This window comes from Rhinolophus ferrumequinum, chromosome 21, assembly GCF_004115265.2.
Source record: "Rhinolophus ferrumequinum isolate MPI-CBG mRhiFer1 chromosome 21, mRhiFer1_v1.p, whole genome shotgun sequence".
In the NCBI taxonomy this organism is placed as follows: Eukaryota; Metazoa; Chordata; class Mammalia; order Chiroptera; family Rhinolophidae; genus Rhinolophus; species Rhinolophus ferrumequinum.
The window spans coordinates 37,517,432-37,544,109 of NC_046304.1; the positions used below are offsets into that span (position 1 = coordinate 37,517,432).

General features: G+C 52.7%; 3 protein-coding genes across 3 annotated transcripts; all 3 read right to left on the reverse strand.

The window, feature by feature from the left end:
- Positions 1–432: 432 nt before the first annotated feature.
- KRT35 (keratin 35) lies at positions 433–4,112 on the reverse strand. The gene is made up of 7 exons (XM_033090654.1): positions 3,651–4,112; positions 2,749–2,831; positions 2,394–2,550; positions 2,002–2,163; positions 1,587–1,712; positions 868–1,088; positions 433–580 (listed from the first exon to the last, which is right to left on the reverse strand). The coding sequence occupies exons 1-7, from the start codon at positions 4,110–4,112 to the stop codon at positions 433–435; spliced, it is 1,359 nt and encodes a 452-aa protein (XP_032946545.1).
- Positions 4,113–9,511: 5,399 nt separating this feature from the next.
- Positions 9,512–13,076, reverse strand: KRT36 (keratin 36). The gene is made up of 7 exons (XM_033090597.1): positions 12,618–13,076; positions 11,808–11,890; positions 11,390–11,546; positions 10,670–10,831; positions 10,439–10,564; positions 10,074–10,294; positions 9,512–9,689 (listed from the first exon to the last, which is right to left on the reverse strand). Exons 1-7 carry the CDS (start codon positions 13,074–13,076, stop codon positions 9,512–9,514), a joined length of 1,386 nt encoding a protein of 461 aa, XP_032946488.1.
- An 8,326-nt stretch (positions 13,077–21,402) lies between these two features.
- LOC117013473 (keratin, type I cytoskeletal 13-like) lies at positions 21,403–25,582 on the reverse strand. Its single transcript, XM_033090655.1, has 8 exons — positions 25,058–25,582; positions 23,940–24,022; positions 23,587–23,743; positions 23,238–23,399; positions 23,024–23,149; positions 22,711–22,931; positions 22,036–22,061; positions 21,403–21,714 (listed from the first exon to the last, which is right to left on the reverse strand). Exons 1-8 carry the CDS (start codon positions 25,523–25,525, stop codon positions 21,638–21,640), a joined length of 1,320 nt encoding a protein of 439 aa, XP_032946546.1. The 5' UTR covers positions 25,526–25,582; the 3' UTR covers positions 21,403–21,637.
- Between the last annotated feature and the right edge of the window lie 1,096 nt (positions 25,583–26,678).

Sequence of the window (26,678 nt, forward strand, 5' to 3'; positions counted from 1 at the left end):
CAAACATCCCCCATGCATCTACCCAAAAGTCACCCTTCTTCACGAGCAGAGACACAAACCAACAATCCAGAATGGTGCTCCTTAGGCATCAAGAGCCAGAGCAAATGAGCTTTATTTTTCCACCAACAGAAGCCCTCGATTGCATTTCAGAACCCACTGAAACAGCACCCAGAAGAAAATCCTGACCCAGGAGGCAGCCTTAGAAGAGAGGCCCTGGCAGCCGTTGAAATGATAAGGAATTGAGTCTTTCAGTAGCAGCCAGCCTTAGTGACAGGCTAGGAGAAACTTTACAGTGCGTATGTGCAGTGAGACCTCTCAGAGTCAGGCTGAGGTTCTGCATGAAGAGAAGGAACTCGGCTGTAGGGTAAAGATTGAGTAGAGGCCACGTCCAAGCGCTGCAGACAATGGCCTGGTTTCCTGGGCTAGTCACTCTCAGAACCGGCCCCCCGGACAGGGGACACAAATGGGGCGGGGGCTGCAGGTTGTGCGTGCTGTGCCAGGACCACAGGAGGCAGCAGGAAGACTGGGGAGGAATGATTTGGAGGGCGAGGGGTCAGGGGTACACGGGTTACAGGGGAGCCTAGGAAAAAGAAAAAGTTCAGGTTACTATGATTTTCCGGTTACTGTTTTCAATGACTCAGAGCACCTTAAAAATCACCTAATCCTGCCCCCTCGTTTTACCAAAAGGGAAACAGGCCTGGGGAGAAAAGGGACTTGCCAGGGTCACATGATAAATTTGTAATAAGACCAAAACTAAAACCCAGGGCTCCTGACTCCAAATGCTGGGCTCTTCCCAGACACCATGCTGCCTCCCCAGAACTTTCCAGACTGCATTCAGAAGATGTGAGAGCAGGCAGTGACACTCACTTGCAGTCCTCGCTCTCCAGCAGGCCCCGGTACGTGTTGATCTCACACTCCAGCCGTGCCCGGACATCCAGCAGCACCTGATACTCCTGGTTCTGTCGCTCCAGGTCGCAGCGGATCTCGGCCAGCTGGGTTTCCACGTTGCTGATCAGGCACTGCATCTGGGCCAGCTGGGAGCTGTAGCGGGCCTCCGTCTCTGCCAGGGTGGATTCCAAAGCATCTCTCTGTAGGAGCAAGGATTGTATAGGGAGGAAGAAGATTAGAGGTCAGAGAAGGAGCAAGGAAGTAGTACTTAATCAATCTGGGTCTCAGTGAGGCCTCAGAACCCAAGAATGGAAACTCAGAGAATCACTTTGAGCCAGGATGAACCACAATCAGCCATCTCACTTGAGATGAGCCAATTAGTCCCTGTAGCCTCCTTGGCTACAGAGACCTTAACCCTATAAATGATATCTCTGAGTAACTGATAATTACTCAGAAAGAATCTGCTTACACAAATACAGGAGCTGCTGCCTGAACATGTCAGGTGCTACAGGCCTCCTGTCGTTAACCTCTGGGGCATTTGTGAATGGGGACTGGGCCCTTACTCCCTTTTCTCTGCACAGAAAATTTCTGATGCTCAAGCACTTGAAGCCCTGGAGGCTGCCTGTGTGGTCAGAGCAGGAGACTCAGGGGGCGCTCGTGTGCAGCTAGGCTTGGCCCCCAGCAGCCTTAGGACTCACCGTGCTGTGCTGGGCCTGCAGCTCGATCTCTAGGGCGTTGACCGTGCGTCTCAGCTCGATGATCTCTGCCTGGCAGGTCTGCAGCTGCTCCGAGCTGGACACCACCTGCTGGTTCAGCTCCTGAGTCTGAAACATGCACACGCAGAACCTGGTCAGGATCACTGGGGACTCAGCTACAGAGGTCCTCAGAGGCCACTTCGAATCATGAGCCAAGAACGACCTTCCAGATTACCCAACCCATTTATTTCACACTTGAGGACATTGTTGCTTAGAGGACAGCAACCTGCCCAAGATGCATAATGAAGTCAAAACAGTGTAGGAACTCAAACTTGGGTTTCTAGATTCAGAGCCCCAAGGTCACCTCTGTGCCTCCCACCATGTGTCTCTGTTGCATGGGCGGTTTCCCAGTACCTACCTGAGTGTTGAACCAGTCTTCAGCATCCCGGCGGTTATTTTCCACCAGGGTCTCATACTGGCACCTCATTTCATCCAGAACACGGTTCAAGTCAACAGGTGGGGCAGCATCCACCTCAATGTTGAGCCGGTCACCAAGCTGGCAGCGCAGTGAGTTCACTTCCTGTGGCACAGACCAGGATCAGCACTAACCTTCCCAGCTGGCAGCCTCACTTACCCTTCTCCCTCCGTGCTCGTTTGCTCCACCATGCCCACCTGCTCCACCATGCCCACCTGCTCCCCATGCCCACCTGCTCCTCATGCCCACCAGCTCCCCATGCCCCCCTGCTCCCCATGCTCACCAGTTCCCCATGCCCACCTGCTCCCCATGCTCTCCTGCTCCCCCAGGCTCACCTCCTCATGGTTCTTCCTGAGGCAGAGCAGCTCCTCCTTCAGGGACTCCACCTGGGCCTCCAGGTCCGACTTGCACAGGGTCAGGTCATCCAGGATCCTGCGCAGACCGTTCATGTCCGACTCCACCAGCTGCCGCATGGACACCTCCATCTCATACCTGGCAGGCACATAACAGGGCACCTGAAGCTGCACTTCCTTTTTATATCTAAGTCAGATCCCACCCCAGACTGGCCTGATGCTGTGTGTCCACCTTAATGCCACCTTAGTGACTAACTGTGGCCAAAACCCTGAGTCCAGGTGTCACCTATGTCCAGTTCTACCAGCCCACAAATCAGGGGCAAGCAGGACAACTCACTTGGTTCTGAAGTCGTCCGCGGCCAGCTTGGCATTGTCGATCTGCACCACCAGCCTGGCGTTCTCCGCCTTGGTGCACAGGGTCTGGGGAAATAAATAAGTGACTTCAGTAAAAGAAAGGACATTCTGCTAGCTGGAGGGCCCCACAGCTGGCTCAAGCTGCCTTTGAAGGGAGGGTGGCACCCATCCCCGGACTGTTGGTGGCTGAGGCTCCATAAAAGCTTACTGTAGAGATTAGAGTTGGAAACGTCTAAGGTCCCTTCCAATGCAGTGTGTCTGTGACCTGGGATAGAGAGAGGGAGGCATGGAAATGCTTCAGGAAAGACCTGGCATGGTGGCTACCTCTTGTCTTTCTATGTCCCAGGCTACTTAGGGGCTCTGGGCAGGTCATTACCAACAGCTTACTCTGATTCCTTGGTCATAAATTGTCCTTAGGAAATAGCTGTGACTTACAGGGGATGTGGGCAAGAAGGAAACTTCTGACAGGCTTTTCCTTCCCCGAGTTAGTTATAGGAAACCTGATCTGCACCAAACACATCAAATCCAACCCCCTTATGAAGGAGAAAGAGAAGGAGAAGGAGAAATCAAAACTCAGAGAACAGAGCTGTGGTACCAAAGTCACACAACCTGTGTTCAAGCTCTGGTTCCATCAACTGCCAACTGGACCACTTTGAATAAGTCACCTAACCACCGTGAACCTCAGTGTTCTCATCTGTTAAATGGGCTGATGATCCCTCCCATAAGATTACGGGGAGGAGCAAATGAGACCACCGTGTGAACATGCTCTGTAACCTCTGAAGTGCCCCCATGGAAGCAGGGCTACCACCACAGGTGTTCTGGCTCCCAATCCACTGCTGGTGGCACCAGGCTCATGAGCAACCAAAGCCACTCTGAACCTCTTACCTTCTTCTGGAGCTCCTCAATGGTCTGGAAGTAGGACTGGTAGTTGGGACACAGGTAGGGCACCTGTTGTTCACACCACTCGCGGATGCGGCTCTCCAGGCTGGCATTCTCCTGCTCCAGCTGGCGCACCTTCTCCAGGTAGCTGGCCAGGCGGTCATTCAGGAATTGCATGGTCTCCTTCTCACTGCCAGTGAGGATGCCCTCCCCAAACCAGCCTCCACCCATGTTGTAGCTGGTGGCAAAGCCTCCAGACGGGAGGCAGAGAACAGGGAGGCAGCTGGCGGCTCTGCAGCTGTTCCTGCCCAGCCCAACTGAGCATGAAGAGAAACTTCTGGAAAGGCTTGGGAGCTTGCAAGAGCTGCTGGAGTACATTGTGGACACGCGAGGAGAGCCCCCATGGGCACCTCCCAGGCCCTTGAGAGACCCTGAAGAGAAGCTGGCCTTGAGGCATTTGGAAGCCATAGCCTCAGCAGCCCGGGCACAAGTGACAGATCTTCCAGGCCGGACACCCCCTATGCAGAGACACAGCTCCTCACCCAGGTTTATATCTCTGCCCCAGTGGGCGTTGGCCTTTACAAAGTATTCTGTCCTCGTTAAAGTTAATACCACTTTCTATCAGAACCCCTCATTAACCTGTTATTTAGCTTCCCGTGAACATTTCCCTGCCTTGTAAAAAAGGAGCCCCGTTGGACTAGTGGCTACGTCGAGACTCATCTCCACCACCCCATGTCGCTGGGAGACCAAGTCTTGTCAGTTCTTCAAAGGGGCCCGTCATCAGAGCCCAGACCTCAGCCTCCTCGTTAAGAAGTGTGGGAGTCTAGCCAGTCTTGACTTTCTCCAGCATTGTCTCCTTTTATGGGCCCATGGGACCAGAGGAGGCCTCAGTTTGGCTCCCCAGCATTGGAAGAACAAGCCTGATTGCTGTAAGAAGACAGGAGCCTCAAGCTCAAGGAGATAAAGAAGTCTCTAGAACGACCTAGGAACTATGGCTATGGTAACCAACTATCACATTTTCCCCAGGATTGTTCCAGTTTTAGTGCTGAAAGCCTTATATCTCTGGGAACCCCTCAGTCCCAGGAAAAATAGTTCAGTTGGTCACTCCAGACACAGCAGAGCCTCAGTGGACACATCCCCACTCCCTCCCTTGCCAGGAAGTCTGTTCTGGTTGTGCAGCCTCAGCTCCAGCCAAAACAATTAGAGGTCAGCTAACTGGGCCCCTGCCCGTGATGACACCTCCTGGGGACAGAGAGAGTGGCCTTGACTCACAGGCCTCCTGACAAAGCACAAAGAGCCTGACCTCAGAGTTTTATCTCTGCTACAGGAATTGTCTGGACCATTTGACAAGGGTGGATCATTTCCCCCAACAAATCCAATCTGCCAAGCAGGTGGGCCTGCAAGAGGGGCTGGGAGCTGAGCAAAGGTGCAGGTGAAGCTGGGAGCTGAGCGAGAGGGCAGGTGCGACTTGCCTTCTGGTCTGCCCTGCGGTCTGGGGTCTTGTTTACTCTTGTAGGAGGCATGTATTATCGTCCCATCAGGAGAACAGCTGTGAGCTGAGCAGCCTTTCAGGCAGGGAGCTCAAGGCTGTCCAGAGCGTGGTCTCACTTAATCCTCATGTTGCCCTCTGAGCCCGAGCTCATTATCTCCATCTAGAAGCTGAGGAAACCAAGACTCAGGGATGATAAGAGCTTGCCAGTAGAACCAAGATGCCAACCCGAATCTGGCCTGGCCCTCTCCACTACGCCACCCGCCTCCACTGCGGCTCCGGAATCCTGCCCCGGGCTGCCGGATGTGCTCGGGCTTTGTGGAGAATGGCAAGGACAGAATAGGGTAGGCTCCACAAGGGGATGGCCAACAGCCTCTGATGTCTCAAGAGAAACAATACAATATTGAGGTTACATAAGAACTTGTAGGTTCAAATCCCAGCCTCGCCACACACCGATTACGTGACTTAACTTCTCTCCATCCCTCAGTTTCCTCCTCTGCAAACTGGGAAGATGATAATAGTACCTGCTTCCTAGGGCCGCTCTGAGGATTATGTGCGTGTGAAGCCTCTAGCACAGCACCTGCTCGTGCTGAGTGCTCGGTAAGGGCAACTGCTATGATTGCCAGTCCCCACGTGGGTGGATCTTCTTGTACTCACACTGGTGATGCGAAGCAGCTGTCACTAGGCAGTGTGGACGGGCTCTGAGCACACAGGCCACCATCCCACGGGCCAGGTGCGTGTGTTTGGGGCCCTCAGATGCAGAGCTCCTGTGAGTCACTGTGCCCTTCCCACACCCTGTGGGCCTGGTGTGACTGGCACCCACCCAGTGCAATCAGCTGCCTCGGCTTCTCCTCCTGGAAATCCATGCCCTGGTGCAAGGACACAGCTGAACCGAGAGCCTGGCTGTAGCTCCTTAGGTGTTTCTTCTTCCCACTCAGGTGAGTACAGGGCTCAACCGAAACCCTGCTAAGCCGCAGCCTCCTGGAATGTGCTCTGCACGCAACCAGGGCCACCCTGCAGCTCACAGAAGCCACAGCAATGGAGGCCAGCAAGCCCCATGCTGTTTATACAGCCCCAGGGGTCACATGTGTTCCCAGGCAGTGATCCACACCTGTGCTACCTGAAGGGGGTTTCTCTCCCCTACACAGCCCTATTAACCACGAGACTATTGATAAGAGCCGTCATTCACTGAGCACTGAGCACCTGCCAGGTCCTGTGCTGAGCTCTCTCCAGGCATTCTCTCATTTACTCCTCACAACAACCTCATGAGATTGGCGTCGCTAATATCCCCATTTAGTAGATGAGTAAACTGAGGCATGGAATGTTTCAGGAGCCAGTCCCCTGCTCCAGCCCTCCTGTACCCTCCCAGCTCTGAACGCCTGTGGCAGTGACTTATGGTTGACCCATTGGCCCTCCGTTCACTGATGTCCTCAAATTGTCTCGTGTTTCAGCCCTATCTTCCCAAGGAGACTGTAAGTTCTTGGGGACAAGGACTAACCTCGTACTTCTTTTGAAATTTAATAGTGTCAAGCACAAAGCTGGGCTTCTAGATATCTCAGAATGAGTGAATGAGTGAATGAATGAATGAATGAATGAAAGAATGTTTTGCCCATGGTGAATTGTGCTAGGAAAGAAAGGACTTTGAGAGAAAAGGAGCGCAGAAAGGGAGGGAGTGAGGAAGGAAGGAGAGAAATTGTATGTAGGGAGCTGGGAGGGAAATATCCTTCCAAAGTCAGTCTTCCTATCCCTCCTCTTGCGGATGAGGAAACTGAGGCTCAGCAATGGAAAGACTTAGGCACCTCTGTATAGGTGAGCAGCACCTGCCCAGACTAACCGGCTTCTTTGGCAGAGAACAAAGTGTTCTCAAGGCCAAAAGTCATTCTGCCCAAAGAGGAACAGGCCCATAAACCAACTCAGTCTGAAAGGTGTGGCTAAACATTCATAAGATTTTTTTTCAGATAATTTTATAAAACATATAAGTAGTTTCAAAGCTATGAAGTAGCGTATAAATTGTTCTGGTCTATTTCCATTCTAAGAAGCATTCTTTTGAATAGAATAAATAATTACCTAGAAACGCTTGTCAGCAAGAACTGATGTTGTTCAGCAAGTAGCCTAATAACTTTCCCTACAGGACCTTTGCAGTCTTCTCAGACGGGGTCTGAGCTGTTCCCAGCACAAGATCCAGTCACACCTGGCCACATGCTTAAGTACCCTTTGCCCTCCTTCCTGCTGTTTCTACCCATCAGTTCTAAATCTCCCCTAAGCCTTCCCTGGTCACCCCAGGAAGAACCTGACAGCCTCTCCACACCCACACCTGCCTGGTGCTGTGTGAGTACACGAGATGAGGCTATGAATGCACGCGGTAAACTGTAGAGTGTGCATAAAAAAGGAATGTACTGCGTGGTTCGAGGAGATCACAGGGTGATTATTTGTCAGGTCACAATCCTGTGTGGTCTGTCTGCCCGCTCCGACACAGTAGCCAGGCAGCTCAAGCTGTAGCCAGAACGGAAGGCTCAGTCCATTCCCCGATCCCTGATTGTTTCCATGTACCGGCAAACCGGGCTGTTGCACTCTGCACTCCGGGCTGCCCACCTCTCATCTCCTGAGCCTCAGACATGAGTCAGGAATTGCAGACTGCAAGCCCCAGAGCAGGAGAGCAGAGCACAGAAAGCAGCAGGGCAGGGTGAGGGTGAGACCTTGTGAAAGTGCCCTCCTGCCTGACCTCTTGCCCAAAAGCCAAGCAGGTCCTCCGAGGCCAAGGCCCTCGGGCTCACTGTCCTGCTCCAAGGGTGTTGCAGGCCAAAAGCATGGGCCCCGCCAGTGTCCATGTAAAGAAGCAAAGAGCTTGGGCCCACCCGGGAAGGTTCCCATTCCCCACTCTCAGCCCAGGGACTCTTCATGTAACACCGACACTTGTACCTGCCACATCCTGAGTACTGTACACACGTTGTCCCATTGAGCCTCCTGCAGCCCCATTTCACAGATGAACCAGCCGAGACCAGAGAGGTCACATGACGTGACTAGATGCCCACCGCCAAGTGCAGAGCCCTGCTTAGCTCGGGATGCTCCAAGTCTGCCCATGCACGTCTTCCCTTAAGGTCTGAGATGTGTTTGCTACACCTCTGGTTAAGCACCAAATTCCTGGTGACATAAACAGGGCCAGGTCTTTCCCATGGAGGTCTTGGGCTCAAGTAAGAGCCCAGAGGCAGAAAAGAAGAGACACACACAGACACAGACACACAGAGAGAGAGGTGAGAACCTGTGCGCTGGGAGAAGCACCAGAATCAGAGTTCAAATTGCTGAGCAACAGCCTTATCTCTAACACTCACCACTGTGTGGCCAGGGGCAAGTCACTGCCCTCTCTGGGCCTGTGTTCTCCACTGAAGAACGAGGCAAGGGACAAAAGTGTGAGGCCCTCAGAATTCTCACAGGCCATGCTCCTCTGGTCAGAGTGGTGCAGGGCCTGGTACGGTCAGGTTCAATGCCTAGGTAGGCACAGCTCAGCCGGTAGCGTCCGGGGCGCTCTGAAGTCTGCCACATCTCAAGGTCCTCTCCCCGCTGCTCTGTGTGTGATCTCTCCACACACTTCACGGTCCCTGCCCTTCACTTCAGCTCTGGATCCAGTGTCAGGGACACGGATTCACCTCCCACCTTCATCTCCCCGCTCACCCCAATTCCTCTCCCTGGGGTAGTTAGCCCAGGCAGGTGGCCTGGAGTTTGCCTCTCGCTGGGTGGTCCTGGAACCCATTCTGAACTGTCTCCAGTGTCAGGCCTGGGGGTAGGTGAGCAGGTTAATGGAAGCTTGACAAGAGAGAAGCTGAAGGGAAGAGAGAGAACAACCAGATCTAGGCAGGGCTATGAGGAGGACTGGCCTGGGAGCCTTTGCCTCTTCTGGGGTCAACCCAGGTGGGTACCCATGGGCAGGGCCAAGAACTCTGTGTGTTATGACCAGCACCCATCCCAACTGGGTCAGTGTCTGTTCTCGTGGACTAGAGCCTGAGGTATCGTTATTAAATATTTTTCATCACCCTGTCACTTCCTACCACTCAGAGCCAGAGAAGACAGACCTGAAGCCAACACCCAGCACTTCATTGCAACCCCTGATCCAACACCCCCCACTAACTAACCACATGAGAATAGACAGAGTCGAGTTTGCTATGCCAAGAGAACACACTTTATTGGGTAAATTTCCAGGGAAACCTAGTTTTGCATACATGAAAGCAGTGAAGTCCAGGAACATGATATAAGAAGTATTTTGGTAGAAAAACCTGCTGAGCGGGGAGCCCTTCTAGGGAAGGGGGGTCATGTAGAGCTGGGAGCCACAGGGGTGTCCTCCTTCCTGTGGGCCAGAGCTGGCCCCAGTGGGCGGGGTGGCCGGTTACAATGGGCAAGGCTGCATGTGCTCCCTGGAGGAAATGACTTTCCTATCTCTGATCTCCTCGGTGATGGTGCGGACCTGGGTGCTGACCTGGGGAGCCAGCGTGCAGGGCATGCTCGCGACGTAAGGAACTCTCATGGCGGGCTTGCATTCCGTGGCACAAGGGTGAGCAGGCAGCCTGAGGAAATGAAATCACATCAGGGAGTGTGTGGCATCAGGGCATCGCACTGACATCCAGGTTAAACAGATGTAGGGAATCAAGTAAGATAGGTGGGTGACAACGACAGCCTCAGACAATGCCTCTGAAATCCCCAAGGGCTGCAGGGAGCAAGACTAGAAACTGCCAGCCAAAAATAATGGTTGGAGAAGTGCTTCGTGTAGGGCCAGCTTGTTCCCCTTTGAATGACCAAAGCCTGGGGCTGGAAGAAATGTCTTTCAAGAGGCTTTTGAAGTCCCCCTTCATCTGCGCAATGACCACTTCTGGGACCGATGCAGTCACCGAGGGTGGGTCTAGGTGAGCCCTTTCCCCAACCCTGGCTCCGCTGGGCCCACAGACATTCACCTGCAGTCTTCTCCCTCCAGCAGCCGGCGGTAGGTAGCGATCTCCGACTCCAGCCGGGCCTTGACGTCCAGGAGGGCCTGGTACTCGTGATTCTGCCGTTCCAGGTCACAGCGGATCTCGGCCAGCTGGGCCTCCACGTTGCTGATCAGGCACTGCATCTGGGCCAGCTGGGAGCTGTAGCGGGCCTCCGTCTCTGCCAGGGTGGACTCCAGGGAGTTCCGCTGCAGCAGGAAAGAGGGAGAACTGTCAACAGAAGGGAATCCCACCCAGACACCCACAGCCCTGGGATTCTGCATGTCCCTGTGATCACACCCCATGATAACTCACATGCTGAGGGTGGAGGACCTCAGACAGGGGTCACTCACCATGCTGTGCTGGGCCTGCAACTCGATCTCCAGGGCATTGACTGTGCGTCTCAGCTCGATGATCTCCGTCTGGCAGCACTGCAGCTGCTCAGAGCTGGACACCACCTGCTGGTTCAGCTCCTCAGTCTGAGAAACATGAGCGAGCCCAGAGTATGGTTAGACCAAGTGAAGTTACTGTCAAGGGTAACCCCACCCCAGGAACTGGTGGTCCTGGGCTGCCCCCAGCCCCACCTGGGTGTTGAACCAGGTCTCCACATCTCTACGGTTATTCTCCACCAGGGCCTCATACTGGCATCTCATATCGTCCAGGATCTTGTTGAGATCCACTGGTGGGGCAGCATCCACTTCCACATTCAGTCGGTCCCCGATCTGGCAACGGAGTGCATTGACTTCCTGCAGAGGAGGCAAAACGGCATAAGGTGGTGAAAAGGATGCTGGATGAGGGGGTTCAACTGACCTGGGTTCAAACCTCCTCTCTCAATCGCCAGCTATGTGACATTAAACAGGATACTTAACCTCTCTGAGCCTCTGTCTCCTCATGGACTTATACTTACCTCCTCAGGGGATTTGGGAGAGTAAAGTGAAATGATGCAAGCACCAAGCAAAAAGAATTATGCACTACAGTCCAAAGGGAGATTTGGTGTCACGGGCAGGAATGCAGGATCTGTGTGACCTCAGGCAAGAGACTTAACCACTCTGTGCCTCAGTTTTCTCATCTGTAAAATGGAGCTTGTAATAGTATATCCCTCCTGGAATTATTGTGAGGATGAAATGAAATGAAAAGGAAATGCAAACTGTTCCCTATAGTTCTTGGTACATAGCAAGTGTGCCATCAACAAATGTCAGCTGGTGTTGCCGCAGAAGTGGTTGTCACAGTTGCTACACCCAAGGGTTGATAGTGGCTCCCCGCTGGATGGGAAATATTAGGAGGTCGTGTAGCACCAGCCTCACCTCCTCATGGTTCTTCTTGAGACAGAGCAGCTCCTCCTTCAGGGACTCCACCTGCATCTCCAGGTCAGCCTTGCACAGGGTCAGCTCATCCAGCATCCTGCGCAAGCTGCTGGTGTCGGCCTCCACCAGCTGCCTCAAGCCCAGCTCCGTCTCGTACCTGCACATAAGGAACCCTGCCAAGTCTGTGGCAAAGGAGCCACACACATGGAGGGCCCCTGCTCTGCTGTCCCACTGCAGTGGCTGATTTGGGGTCAGCAGCACGGTGGTGCTTTCCCTTGACCCGGAAAGGATCCCAGGGCCAATGCTGCATTTCCACTTACAGCTCCATCTGGCCTCTCTCCCACCTAACCAGCTCCCAAAGGCAAGGGACAGAGGAAAGGGAGCAGCACAGAAACCTCCCCTGATCAGGCCCACTTACTTGGTCCGGAAGTCATCGGCAGCCAACTTGGCGTTGTCAATTTGCAGAACCAGCCTGGTATTCTCAGCCTTCGTCAGCAGGATCTGGGGAACAAGGGGCGTCCCATGAGCTGGGGAAGGCTCAGTAGGGTAGGGGCAGGTGGGAGAGGGTAAGCCAGCTCACAGAGACCATGCTTTTAAGTGCCACCAGCACCTGCAGTATTTCTAGCCCTGAGCCCTGGGCCCAGGTATGAACGGAGCGTCAGTCCTAGGAGGGACATCATAAGAATGTCAGTGGCCGTCAGTCCTGGCGTCTGTAGCCCCCAGTGGCACAGTAGGATGCACTACAGTGAGTGGAGAGAACCAGGCCGACCTGGAGTCAGGCTTTGCATCCAACACTAACAGGCTGTGTGATCTTGGGCAAGTTTCAGAACCTCCCTAAAATTCAACTTCCACATCTGTTGAATGGGTCCAATAATACCCATCTCTCCAAGATGAGGAATAAGTAAGCCATGGAGAGGAACATGTCAGGCACGGTGCCTGTGTCCAGTAGTGACTTGGCGCATGTTACTGCCCTTCCTATAGCAGCCACAGCGAGGAAGGGCAGGAATGGCCGGCAACAGGTTACAAGCGGCAGAGGTGTCTGGGTCCACCAAGAAACCAAGACCCTAGAAAGGAAAGTTTGCCTGGACAGGAGAATCCCTCAGAGCTACAGTCCCATCTGTAGTTCCTTGGTATGAGATAAACACACACACCCCCCTCCACGGGCTGGGCTGCCCAGCTGGAGAGAGGCCAGCTCTGCCCAGCAGGACAGGGGCCACGTCCCCGTTACCTTCTGCTGAAGATCCTCGATGGTCTTGAAGTAGGACTGGTAATCTGGGCAGATGTACGGGCTCTGAGACTCATACCACTCCCGGATGCGGCACTCCAGCTCCGCGTTCTCCCGCTCCAGCTGGCGCACCTTCTCCAGGTAGTTGGCCAGGCGGTCATTCAGGAACTGCATGGTCTCCTTCTCGCTGCCGTTGAAGGAGCTCTCGCAGAACCACCCCCCGCTCCCAACAAAGCCAGAGGGGTGGCAGCCAGCGGACAGGCAGGAGGCAGGCAAGCAGCTCCCAAGGCTAGAGAAGCCCAGCCTGGTGGAGGAGGCAGACCCCATAGCACCAGAAAAAGTAGGGATCCTGCAGGAGCCCACAGAGCGGATGGAGGACATCCGAGAGATGCCACCTGCTGTGCCACAGAGGCCCTTGACAGACCCAGAAGAGAAGGCTGGGGAGCAGAACTGGGTGGTCATGATGCTAGCAGAGGAAGGTCACAGATCAGCAAGGAGCTGGGGTTCTGGGCTCTCAAGGCCTCTCTGGGGCTTTTATACACCCTCTTCATGGGGTGTTGGCATGGTACTCTTGGGAAAGCCTACTCTTATTCCAGAAAGCTAATCTCATTAGACTGTGATATTTGCACCCATCCAGAATTCCTTGTCTTGTAAAAAAAAAGTTGAATTTGGTTTGCTAAGCAGGACTCTCAGCTGTTGTGACTTCCTAGCAGAATATGAATTTTATTGCCTCTTCAAAGTCTTTGTACCAAATCCCATAAATCGGGAGTGGCCTCACAAATGACATTTGGTTCCTGCCCAGTCTGAGTGCCATCCCCTGAGAAGCCAAGTCTGTCCAGTTGTCACTACCTCCATCCACTACCTCCACCCCTCATAGCTGCTCCCCTGTACCTGGGCCACTGGGATGGCGAAAAGGGAGCAAAGAGAACTAAAACTCATGGGGTAACTATTATTTTCCAGTCTATAGTTATTTCATTTACACCTCACAATAGTCCTGGGAGGTAGCCAATAGTATCTCCATTTTACCAGTGTGGAAACTGAGGCTCAAAACGATTTTTTAAAAGCTTGCTCAAGGTGAACAGGCAGTGAGTAAAGAGCTTAAATTTGAAACCAGGACTCTCGGCCCCCAAATTCCATGCCCTTGTTCCACTGCTTCCCCGACACAACCAAGGTCAAGTGCAGAATTTAGGGACGGGAGACCTAAATGTAAATCCTTGCTCTGCCAGCTAATGAAAATCTGGCACAATTAAGGCTCCAAATTATAGCAATTATGTGAATATAATTATCATTTAAAGTCTTTTTTGGAAATGTAGCTTTTTAATCATAATCCATAAAATAATAGGTTCCGTGAGTAAATGAAAGCTATACAAGGTAGGGTACTTTTAGACATTCATCATTTCTGACCCAAATATCCACTATTTCTAACCTATATCAGTTCTTGTTGTATCTACTATAACTTTACTGCTTTGCACAGTAATAGCTATTTATATCTATCATAGCATTATCTTTCTAAAAATCATGTTATGCTTGCCTTTAAAAATTTTTTTTCTTTCATAATCCTATGCTTTCCCAGGAATTTCATCAATCAATTCAACACAAAAATAAATACACGTCTGGCTACTCGTTCTTTAAAACAAAAAGGAAACCTGGCTCTGCCCCTGATCTGCCCTGTGATGCTAAGCTCGTCACCCCCTCTCTGGCGTCCTCAGTGTCCTCGTCAGGACAGCAGAGATCACCAGCCTGCCCTGCCTGCTTCACACAGATATGAGGGGGATCAAAAGTCAGAAGTAAAAGTGTCTTGAAAACCGTCGGTGCTGTAGAGATTTTGGTTAGGCTAAGAGGATAGATAGTCTTTGATGGTGGTTTATGGCTGCGGCCAGCAAAGGATCATGGGGTGAGCCCACAAATGGGGCTGCTTTGGAGAGCAGTGCGCTTTGTGGCCCCCAGTTCTCCGAATTTAAGGGGGTAGACTCAGGACCCCGGGACAGCCCGCTCTGACCCCCACCCCACCCCGGTACCTGAACCGGGTACAGAGATGGTCAATGCAGACGCTTTACAGGGAAGGAATCAAAAGAACAAATGAAGAGCACAGCCAGCTAGTTCAGCAAGCCAGGAGGAAACCCTGAAAATTAAGGAATAAAGGTAAACGAGGTCTTCTGCCTCACTACGTGGGCTTTCCCAAGGCGTGGGCAACCTGCTCGCTTCTGCCACACAGGCTTGGTTTGCAAAGCCGGCATTTATGGAAGCATTTATGTGCTTCTGGAGTTGTAATTTACCAACCTCTTAAAACACTTTATAAGCTTCTGTCTGAAATTACTCAGGAGGGTTGGCTGTGGTGCACAACACCTCGTCCAGTACAGTGGGCACCTCGACAGGATGCCTGAGAGCAGCCCGGGGGGCTCCCTGGGGCGCATGGCCGTGCAGCCCGGCCTGGGAGGGAGAATGTGGGCAGCAGGCCGCCAGAGCCCAGGCTGCCTCAGCAGTGGTTCCTTACAGCGGCCCATCTTCCCTGCTTTCCCGGCAAAGCTTAGGATGGGGCCGTCGCAGCCTTAGCACTGCTGACATAGCAGACTACAGAATTCTTGATTGTCGGAGTTTCCTGGGCATTGTAAAATGTTAGCTGCAACCAACCCTGGATTCTACCACCAGATGCCAATAACTATCCCCTCCCCAAGCTGTAACAACCAAAAATGTCGTCAAACCTTGCCAAATGTCCCCTGGGGAACAAAACCGTCCCCAGGTGAGACCCACTGGACGATCAGGACAGGGGCTGCGGCTCTGACCAGATCTCCTATAAGCACCCCCTTTGTTTTCTAAGACAACTAGTGCAGAGTCTGACTGGCAGTCACTGGGGGCCCCACTCAGGCAAGTCCATAATATACACATACCTCAATTTACCTCATTTGTGACACAGGGACCTCGTCCTGTGGGCAGCCATTACTGAGCCCCTGGCACAGCTCTTCTCTGGAGACTCTAGTTGCAGTTCATGTTCTCATTTTCTTTTTTTTTTTTCTTTTTTCTCCCTCCACTATGCAATCCAAACCCGAAGCCAATTCTAAGCTGTCTCAGGGCACCTGAGTAAGCAGGTGTCTGCTGCTCTGGCTATTTCTAGTCTCAGCCTGTGCCTCAGGAGGGTCACCATGGGCCAGAGTCCAGGCAGGTGGCTTCAGGGCTGAGGAGTCACCTCAGCCTCTCCTGGAACAGGTCACAAGCTGGCCAAAGGAGAAGGCCTGTTAGCCACCCTCAGTCCCCTGCCTTTCTCCATGTTGTAGACTTCAAGGCCACCTCTTAGGGGCAAGTGTGGAGGGGGCCTCATGGGAGGAATTCCTCTGTTCTCTTCTACCCAGAAGCCTGGACCGTCATGGGATGGTGTGCGCCCAAAGGGAAGAGATGCTGTGCCTGTATAGAGAAGAGAAGAGACCCACAGAGATGCTCGTCTTCTGGGGCAGCTCCAGACAACCACCCCTCTTCCCACCCATGGTGACCCAGCCATAGAGAAAATCCACCTGTTCAGTGTTAAGTAAATCAGGGCTGCCCATTCATCAGGTTTTATTTCAAAATATCATCCTATTTTTTCTAGCATTAATCAAAAATACACTGGGCTAAGGATCAAGCCAAGCTCTGCCCCAAATTCCCTGTGTGAGCCCCGTCCACTCTGGGCCCCAGAGCCCCATTATGAACAGAAAGAGCCTAGACAAGATGAGCTTGAGCTCCTTCCATGTCAGACATTATAGGATTTGAGGCCCAAGCTCTTCCCATGGAGATGGCCAGAAGACCTGGACGTGTCTGTGACTCAGTCACCAGCCCCCACAGCCGCTGTCCCTTCTCTGCACTGACTCCCAGAATAAAGAGGAATTATGCATGTTTCAGCCCATGACATGAGGGGTTTTCTTTTCTTTGCAAACCCCCATGGACCTCAGGTCTCCCTTGGCCTCCAGGCCTACACACCAGGAGAAAGCGATGGCCTGGACTTCTTCCTACAAAGGAAACATGAACCCACCTACCAAGGCTGTTCCCCAGAAGGCCCCATCGGAGGTGCAGTGTTACCAGGACATTGAACAGGCATCCCAGCATGTCCAAGTTGAAATAACATCTCTGGCCAACTAAGCCAACAACTTGGCTTTGCAGAAGGAGCTCAGACAGCAGGGGCCCTGGGCCTGGACTCAGCCAGACCTCAGTTCAAGCTACTCCATCCCTGTGAGCCTCAGTTTTCCCAAGAGGTGAAAGGAGATCATAAAACCACATTCACAGGATTGTAGGAACTGCATTGAACCATATTTGATAAACAGGAACTTCATTTCACAGATTTATGAAATCAAAACTGTTCTTAAAGCCCATGTAGTTTAAGCCCCATTCTATTTCAAGCATACAAACCACTCAACCTATTTTCATGAGATACTAACTCAGAGGCCTGACCGAGCTATTCAAGGAAATACAGCTGCTCCAAGAGGTGGTGGCTGGGACTGTGTCTAGAGCTGTAGGGACCCCATCAGCCAGAACTCTCTGTCTGGCCTCTGCCTTTATTCTAGAATCTTCCAAAAGCTACCTCCTCCCAATTTTGGCACAGGTGCTGGTTTTAGGGCTACACAGCTGACAGGATGCTCTCTGCCTACCATGGCCCCAGCTTCAAGGGCAGAGGGAGGAGGGGAGATGCTGCTGCAGGAACAGAAAACACTTTTCCCAAGCCCATCGTGGAAGTGCACCAAGTTCAAAGTCAACCATTGAGTTTGTGGCTCCTTCTTTGCTAAAAAGAAGTCTCCAGCCTCCAATGAGCTTCCATCTGAAAGCCAAGGTTCTCCGTGGGCAAAGATCCAAGAAATCAAGCCTGAGTCTCCTTCTGCCCAGCTCTGAGCAGTCCCTTCAGTGCAGAAGGCACCAGCCAATGAGGAAATGGATTCTCCAAGCAGGGTCCCTCTTTCCCTGCTCCTCTGGGCTGTGGTCGGAGTGTGCCAGCCACCACCACACCACAGTGTTCCAAAGGCATCGGAGGAAGCAGCCAGTGGACCATGAGGCAGCCAGGTCACCTACAACTGGGCACTAAGAGAATAAGACCATTCAAGAAGCCCATGGCTGCCTCTCTTAGAGTCCTGCTGTCTTGCTCTTCATCTTGCTAGTTGTCTCCTGCTGCCTGTTCCACCTTAAACGTCCATACACACAGGTCCTGCAGAATTTCCCACCATAACAGGTAGCTAAGACAAGCTGATCCCCTGACTTAACTGTTTAAATCCAACCCAGCACCCACCCAGAAACAGTGAGACCCACACTGATGTCATTTCCCCCCACACAACTGCTTTTTCCTCATAACAAAAATTTGTTCAAGCGACGAAGCACCTGGAATTCCTGGCTCCTCCTGGCGAAGCAACCACAAATAAACACATCAAAAGCTTGTACCAAAACTGCTGCCAGTTTGATGTTAGGTTCTAGTACAGACATGCAGCAACACGTACACCAAGTTGAAGGCAGCATTATGGAAGGAAAAAGAATTTTCAATTAAGACATTTCTAGTCACCAGTTTAATTTGTCCAGTGAAGTGGAGGAAGGTCTCACTTATTCAGTTGTGATGGTGGAAGACTAAGGGCTGTTCACAGACTAAGAAGCTAGGGTTGCCAGATTTAGCCAATCAAAATACAGGCAATGTCTGGGACATACTTATACAGAAAACTTATTCCTTGCCTATCTTCAATTCCGATTTAACTGGGTGTCCTGCATTTTATCAGGCAATCCTCAGCAAGAAAGTATCACTGGCTGAGAGCCTTGGCCAAACGAGACACAACTGTTCCTTGCCTCCTCCCTCTGTGGCCTGTCCCCATGACTGGCTGGTCTCAGGGACAGGGATATCCAGCTTCCCTTGGAAAATCATGTCTTTCTGTCCTTTCTGCCATGTTGTCAGTGGCTGCCATTTTTGCCCTCACAGGCCCAGTGAGCAGGACTCAGAAGTACAGTGCTGAGTTGTCCTCTCTATCACCCTGGCCACCACAGTGACATTCCACCCTAATGGCAGCTGCCTTGAGCAGGGTGACTCAGACCTTCCTAGGCAAGATTTGGCAAGTCCCTCTCTGCTCCATTTCTTACTCCCCCAGCCTGTGCCCCAAACCTCCACCTAACCCCTGCTGGCACCAGGCCTCCCCAGGCTCAGGACAGTCTGGACACAAACTAAGTGACCAAAGAGGCGTTTCCCCATTCCCTGCCTGCCTCTCTACAGGGCCCTGAGCAGAGGCTCTAAGTGTCTGCAAAGCTCCCTGGCACCCAGCTTCCCACCATGCAGCCCCATGTATGGTCCTGACGCCCCACTGGGCCTTGACCTTGCCCTGATGAGGCCTCAAAACTCTCCCTTTACCAGGCCCAGAATTGCTCTGGAGCTCTCATCTCCCCCAAAATACAAAAGTATTTCCTCTCCCTCAGGGTATAGTTTTGGATACTGCTCCAAACTGCTTCAGGAGTCTGCTCCAAACTGCTCTTACCATGCAGGAGGCCCAGAGAGCCACCCAGATCCCAATCTGAAGCCATACCTCTGTGACTGAATGACACCAAGCTCTGCCATCTCACCTATGGGACAACTCTGCCTTCACAGTTGTGCTGGCTGACAGCTCCCATCTGGAAGAGTCCAGGGCCTCCTGCTCATATCCATTCAGTCCCTAATTCTCCCGCCCAGCTTTTATAGAGAATTCCAGAGCTGTCACTGCTCTCCCTAATATGCTTAGAGAACCTGTGGTTTATGGGAGACATACAGCCAGACCCACCTGGAGAAAGAAGCTGGTACCTCAGTCTCCTGCATCCCCTTGATTCAAGTACCACTTAACTGAACCACAAAGCGAATTTCCCCATTTGATTGGGTTCCATTATCTGCATTTACAGGGGCTGGTGTGCAGTGGATCTCACAATCTTCCTACTAATGACAACATGTCTGCAAACCAGACTATGGGCTCCAAGTTGTAATTAACCATGCTTTATTCTGTGGATTCTACTTTCAACCTGGTCTGAGTTCCTTGGATGAAAGAAGCCACAGTTATTATGGCTGTCTATAAAAATGGGCCAGAAGAGTGAATACCAGCTCTTGGCCAACTCCCCCAAATCTCCACACCCAACAGCAGCACCCACCCACCCACCTGATTCCTCCCAAACTCTGCAGCTCCCAGAGGAGCTGCTGAAAGGGAAGCAACCCACATACACTTCTCCACTCCAGCCACCAAAAGCCCCAGGAACACCATCCAACAGGGAGCAAGTCCCCAGCAGAGCCTGAGATGCACTGACTCGGGAAGGGAGGGCTGAAGAGCCCAGCAGCTGACATGGGAAAGCTGGAGCAGTGAGGCAACACACTCCACTGACTACAGTCCTCCTGTGCCTTCTCTTCCTTCTCTTCCCCAGGCTTCCCTTGGGGAGGAGCAGCGAGAGTCCCCTTGCCAGGCCTGAACACCCGTATCTCATACTCTGGGTCTTCTGGGGACCCCCAAGGCTGCCATCCCGAACAGGGGGCCAACAGGCATCCAAGGGGTCCCTGGGCTGCAGCTCTGTCCTCAGCCATGCCCTGCGGGCCCCGGTGCCCAGCTGCCCAGCACAGACTGGGGACTGGACAAGGCCTCATGTTGGGGTCAGACCAGGGTAAGACCAGGTCTAGAGCCTTGTCCCTTCAATTTGTGTATCAACAGGTGGCCTTACGAACACTGACTGCTTTCTGGAGTGAGCCTGCCCCCTGCAGGACCCAGGCAGGACCCACAACCCCGTGGGGAGGGCAGAAGTACACTGGCCCCTCCATCCAGGCGGAGCCTTAGGGAGAGAGAGACGCCTTTTGCTGACGGTGAGAAGGAGGGTGACTGAAGCAGCCAGGAGTCACACAGGCAGCACAGCAATTAGCCACCTTTGTGCAGCACCTGTCTGAGGCCCTGGGACGGCGCGAGTACGTCCTGTGGTTGATATCTTCGTCCCGTAAGCGTTGGTGACGTAGGACAGAGCCTCATTTCTCCCCGAGATTCCCGGAGCTGAACACTCAACTCTGACAAAGGGCCAGCCACCGTCTTGGAAAACACCTTGGGACATAGACCCCAGCTCTCACAGTGGGCAAGTCATTTACCCCGTCTGAGCTTCAGCCTTCAGTTGCGTACAATGGGTACAATGGTGCCAACTCATGGGATTGTTGTAAAGACGAAATGAAGAACGAAAGGAGCTCCGTACAGAGTGAGCGCTAGGCTTATTTCTTTTCCCTTCGTTATCGTCCCCTCTAGTTTGTATCCCTTGCATTAACATACAGTGTTAATGTGCCCATTCACAAACAATCATTGACATCCAGGTTAGTCAGACACCAACAGGGTGGGCTGCTTCCTCATCGCTGCCGCCCCAGGAAGCAGGGGGATGGGCCTGCAGTGGCCATGGGCACCCGGCTCCCCCCGGGAGGGGCAGTACCCACCCAGCAGGACGGATAAAGCCGCCCTCCCTCCGTACCTCTCCCCAACATGTCCCCGTCACCTGAGTAGACTAGACTAGAATCCATTCTGCCTTCTTACTGGACACCCTAGAGAGTGTTGAATGGGTTCACATGCCCCCACATGTCTCCAGCTTACAACAGGTGTCCGTGTTTGCTGGGCGTCATCACCCGTGGCCCCTGTGTCTGTCACTGTTGCACCTGTGGACTGCTGGCTGGCCCAGGTGCCTGTGTCCATCCTCACTGTGAGTGCCCGGACCCGGGCTTGTCGGGGTGACCCACTCCCTCATAGCCCCAAATCGGAGTCTTGGCAGGTGCCATTCTCAGAAACCAGGCCAGAATCAAATATACATTTGCAAAAAGGCAGGAAACTTTATTGAATTTTCTTTTTAGTAGAGGAGCTGAGAAATCAGATTAGCCATGTCAGGAAGAAAAGGAAGCCGACCCAGAGAAAAGGGCACAGAGCATCCACCCTCGGAGAGTGGGGGCCAGGAGCCTGGGAGCGGAGTGACTGAGTGTCCCCCAGTCTCTCCCTCTCTCCTACAGGAACCTTCATCTCACTCTTCCTCTGGGTGCTGAAGGCAGAGGGCGGGGATGCCAGGCAGATTTAAGGCCTACGGGTTTCCGAAACGCGGCGGCCAGAATTGGAGCCAGCAGTAGCAGTGCTGCTAATGTTGATGGTTCCTAAGACACAAGGAGGCAAGAGACACTCAGGCTGGAGAAGGCGCACCTCAGGCCAAATCAGGGCCCCCAAGAGGGCCCTAAACGCCCTCATTGGTCAGGAGTTAGTTGATGGGAACTGTATTATTGTCCCCAAAGCTGGCTCCCTCCAAGAAAACCCAGTAGCTCTATGGGACAGAGCTATCTGTATTAAAAGGAAAACAAATGAGCAAACGACCGCTTCCACCACAGCTCCCTCCCTCCCTCCACGGGGAAGCCCAGCACTGCCTCCTTCCCCACACCCCAGGGCATGAAAGGGGCCTCTCCCATCCAGTATTTCCTTACCTCCTGTGGAAGCGAAGCCAGACATCCTGGGAGAGAGAAGAGAGGAATCCATGAACAGAAGTTAACTGAAGACAGATGCTTCCTGCCTTCAGGTGGGACAACTCAGACCATCACTGGGATATGCTACCCTGCTTTGCCCCCAGCACAAGGGGCAGCAGTCACAGGGGCCTGCAAGGCCTGTCTGTCTGAGGCCTCAGGAGGAGATATTACTGGCCCCAAGACGCAGAGCATTTGCTGGAAGCTTTGTCCTGAGGGTTCACTCAGCCCTCAAGCCCCACTCCTTCTCTGTGCCCACAAGGATGGCTCCGTCCCTGCAAGTGGTCTGAAGGCAGTGACATCGCCATTTTAATAGTTTTGGGGCTGACCTGAATCCAAGCTAATATTTTTCCAATAGGAGATATTCTCTCCATGGTCCCTATTCCTGCTGGTCTAATTCAGAGGCCCAAATTAGAGCGTTTAAAGGTATTGCCCCTGAAGCCTGCTGAGGGAATGCCCCCACGGTCCAATTCAAGAGGATAGGGGAGCTCTGTTCTTATATCTTTGTCCTGGATGTTTAAACTCAGACAGGTCCCTTCCCACCTAAGACATGAAGGCCTGATCCCTAAGACCCTGCCTCCTCTGACATCCAACGGTCCTGCAGTCACCTTCCCAAGAGACAGGCTAACGAGGACCTACTTGGCATCCTGGCCCTCGAGCAGGCTGCGGTAGGTGGCGATCTCCTGCTCCAGCCGCGACTTGATGTCCATGAGCTGCCGGTACTCCAGGTTCTGCCGCTCAGTGTCAGACCTCAAGTCACTCAGCTGGGCCTCCATACTGCTGATGAGAGCCTGGATCTGTGCCAGCTGCGTGGCAAAGCGGCACTCCGTCTCCGCCACTGTGCTCTCCAGCCCAGCTTTCTGGAGGGGCAACCAAGAAGAAGTTATGAGGGGAGCCAGGCCCAAGGGAGGCCTAGAGGTGAGGGCCACTGGGCAGGGGACAGCAGGTGTACCATGCTGAGCTGGGACTGCAGCTCGATCTCCAGGCCCTGGAGCGTACGCCTGAGCTCCGTGATCTCCGTCTTGCTGGTCTGAATCATTTCGGAGCTGGTCGACACCTCCTTGTTCAGCTCTGCACTCTGAAATGCAAGTAGGAAGAAGGTGATGGAGGAGCCCCGCTGGAAGGCTCTGGCTCCCCCTGGCTCCATGGGGTAAGAGGGCCGGCACCTTGCTATGGAACCATTCTTCAGCGTCGCGGCGGTTCTTCTCCGCCATGGCCTCGTACTGCTCCCTCATCTCCGCCAGCACACGGGTCAGGTCAATGCCCGGGGTAGCATCCATCTCCACGTTGACCTGGCCTACCACCTGGTTGCTGAACTCCTTCATCTCCTGTGGGAATGGGAAAGGAAGAGGTATGAAGCTCCGCATCTTCCCGCTCCTTGGCTCTGGATGCTACTGGAGTATTCTGGAAAGTCCTTCCAGGTCCCACAGGAGAGGGCTCAGTCTGGCTGCAGCAGAGGGCCCCCCTTTCTCAGTGGAGGTGACGCAGCTATGGCAGACCCGTGACCCCTCTCACCTCCTCGTGGTTCTTCTTCATGTAGGCCAGCTCTTCCTTCAGGCTCTCGATCTGCATCTCCAGGTCGGTCTTGGCCAGGGTCAGCTCGTCCAGCACCCTGCGCAGGCCGTTGATGTCGGCCTCCACGCTCTGGCGCAGGGCCAGCTCGTTCTCATACCTAAGGGGTGTTTTTTTTTAATTGAAAAAGCAATACGTACGTGACCTCAGACACTCCCCCTGCCCCTGCACTGGGCTCTGCTATTAATACTTTTGCAAGACCTTCACTCCTGGGAAGTTCCAATTTCATTGTTCAGATGAGCATTTATCTAAAACAAGAGACTGCTGGGAATGGTGAATGAGAGAAATAAACTCACTTGAGCCTGAAGTCGTCCGCAGCCAGCCTGGCATTGTCAATCTCCAGGATGACCCGGTTGTTGTCGATGGTGGCTGCCAGGATCTGCAAAATACAGAAGGTGACCACTGGAGGTTCCACGAGCTTGGGGAGGAGGACTAAGAAAACACGGGCAAGACTGGTTGTCATCAGACTTTTTCAGGTGAACTGGGCCTCAGTTCCTTTGCTGTAAAGCGAGGGGCAGGCCGGGACCCTTCAATTTGTTCTGACACTCTAGCATTCTGTCTGGTCGTGATGGGGAAGACCAGAATGTTCATTTTGCAGAAACGACCCAGCCAAGAACATCGTTGGTTGGTCACGTGTCCACAGCCTCAGACTAGTAACCTGTCTAAGCCACTGTGTTGAGAGGCCCCCTCCTTAAGTTCAGGACGGAGTCGACCTGGCTGCACACAGTTCATAATAACTGCAACGGAGCTGGCCTCCCAGCTGAGCAGAGGAAAAACCCAACGAACATACCCACCCTTTGAATTCTTTGTCTAAACTTTTGTATTCCAAAGCACTCAAAATCCACCTCTCAAAGCTGGGGCTCAGCCCAGGCAGGTGGGTTTCTGTTCCAACGAGCTGGCATCACGACATGAGGACAAGCCTTGGAGTGAATCTTGGCTTAGCACTGCCTAAGCCTCTGCCTCCATCTCCCCCACCTGGTCGCAGCCAATTGAGAAGAGTTTCAATGGGCCCCTAATAAAATCAACTAGTATTCCCAGACCTGTGAATGAACTTGTACCCCGTTCTCTGTTGATTTTAGTCATTCTTCATGGCTTTTAAAACTGTCATGGTTTCCAAGTAACTCAGTGAGTTAGGACTATAGGAACTGAGTCACTAACAACATAACTGTTTGGAAAACAGTCAAAATGTTGACATGAGTAATAACTACAATAAAAATGATGAATGAGAGAAAATGCATTTGGAGAGTTGTGGCATGAGAAAGCCCATCAGGAGCAGACACTTGATAGTAAAAGACTGGCATTTCCCCCGCCCCCCCATGTACACTGCATCTTCTGGTACCCTGGGGTAGTGCGTTTCCTGTCCTTCTAGTCTCTGCCCTCACAGAGGCGTCCTCCAGAACATCCAGGGGTTCACCTTGTCCCGGAGCTCCTCGATGGTCTTGTAGTAGTGGCTGTAGTCGCGCTCCGGGCTGGCCGGGCTCTGCTTCAGGTGCCAGTCACGGATCTTCACCTCCAGGTCAGTGTTGGCCTCCTCCAGGGCGCGCACCTTCTCCAGGTAGGAGGCCAGGCGGTCGTTGAGGTTCTGCATGGTGATCTTCTCATTGCCAGAGAGGAGGCCGCCCTCGCCACTGCAGTCACCAAAGCCACCGCCGAAACCCCCACCAAAGCCACCTCCAAAGCCACCACCGAAGCCACCCCCAAAACCACTACCAGCCCCTCCACCAAAGCCGCAGCTCATGCCGCCCCCATAGCCCCCAGCTGATCCACCAGAGACAACCCGGCTTGAACAGGTAGAGAAATTGCGGCCTCCTCCCAGCTGACAAGAGCCACCTCCAAAGCCACCTCCATAGCTGGCAGAGGAACTCTGCAAACGAGTACTCATGGTGAGAGCAAGATGGAGAGCAGGTGTGAACAGGAGCTTGGTTTGGCCTGGACCGAGGACTGTAGCTCTTCCCTCAGTGGATGCCTTTTATACACCCTCCACAGGGGTTGGACAATCGCCCCGTCTTCTCTCCTCCCTTCCCCACCCTCTGACTGGTGCCAGCTGCATGTCTGTTTCCCACAAACCCAGTTACCTCTGCTCTCCAGGGTGGGTTGTGCCACTGGAGGGGTAGCTTTTGTTTTTAATCCTTAACAAAAGGGATGATTCAGAGGGAACACTGTTCTTCTTGAGACTACCTTTTGACAACTGAATTCTGTTTCACCTCTCCACTTAAGGAACTCACTCCCAAAGGCTCTCAGCCCCACCCAATATTAGAATGGGGACTGAGCTGCAAACGCTTCTCGGGGAGCCTCTGTGAAGGGAGCGGTGGCTGCAAAGTGGCCCGGTATTTTGCAAGGTCACTGCAAAATGGGACCTTGGCCTCCCTTCTTTCTATTTCTAAAACTTCTAACTGGAATGTTCTGCATCCTCCTTAGTGTTTCATCTACTCCTGTGCTCCCAGCAATTCTGATAGCAAACTTTGCTTGGTCCTGTAAAATCAACTACCTTGAAAGTGTTTAAGCTGAGAAAAAAAAAAAAATGGCTCTAAGACCAGCAGGTAAAGTCACAGTGACAAGGGACCTTGGGGACCATCCAACATGGCTGGGAAAAATGAAGCACAGAAAGAGCTAATAATACTATTATAATAGCTCATTATCATTGCTAATTATACACATTATAATAGCTAATACTCTCAGATCCTTCACCACGTGCAGGCACGGGGCTAAGAACTTTATATTCACTGTCTCATTTAATCTTTGCAGCAGCCCGGTGAGGTGCATCCACTCTTAGCCCAATTTTATACATGAGAAAACTGAGCCTTAAGGGCAGAGCCAGGAGTCTGGTTCTGTCTGACACTAAGGCTCATTTTTTTAGAAATATTTTGCGTATAATAAAATGTACAGATCACGTGTCCGGCTTAAGGCACTTTTACCTATGTATGAAGTTTTCAGCATGTGTTCGCCCGTGTAACCACCACCCAGCACATTTTCAGCAGGGGTGCTCCTTGTGTCTTCCCCCATCAATTACCCGCACCCCACACCCATAAGACAAC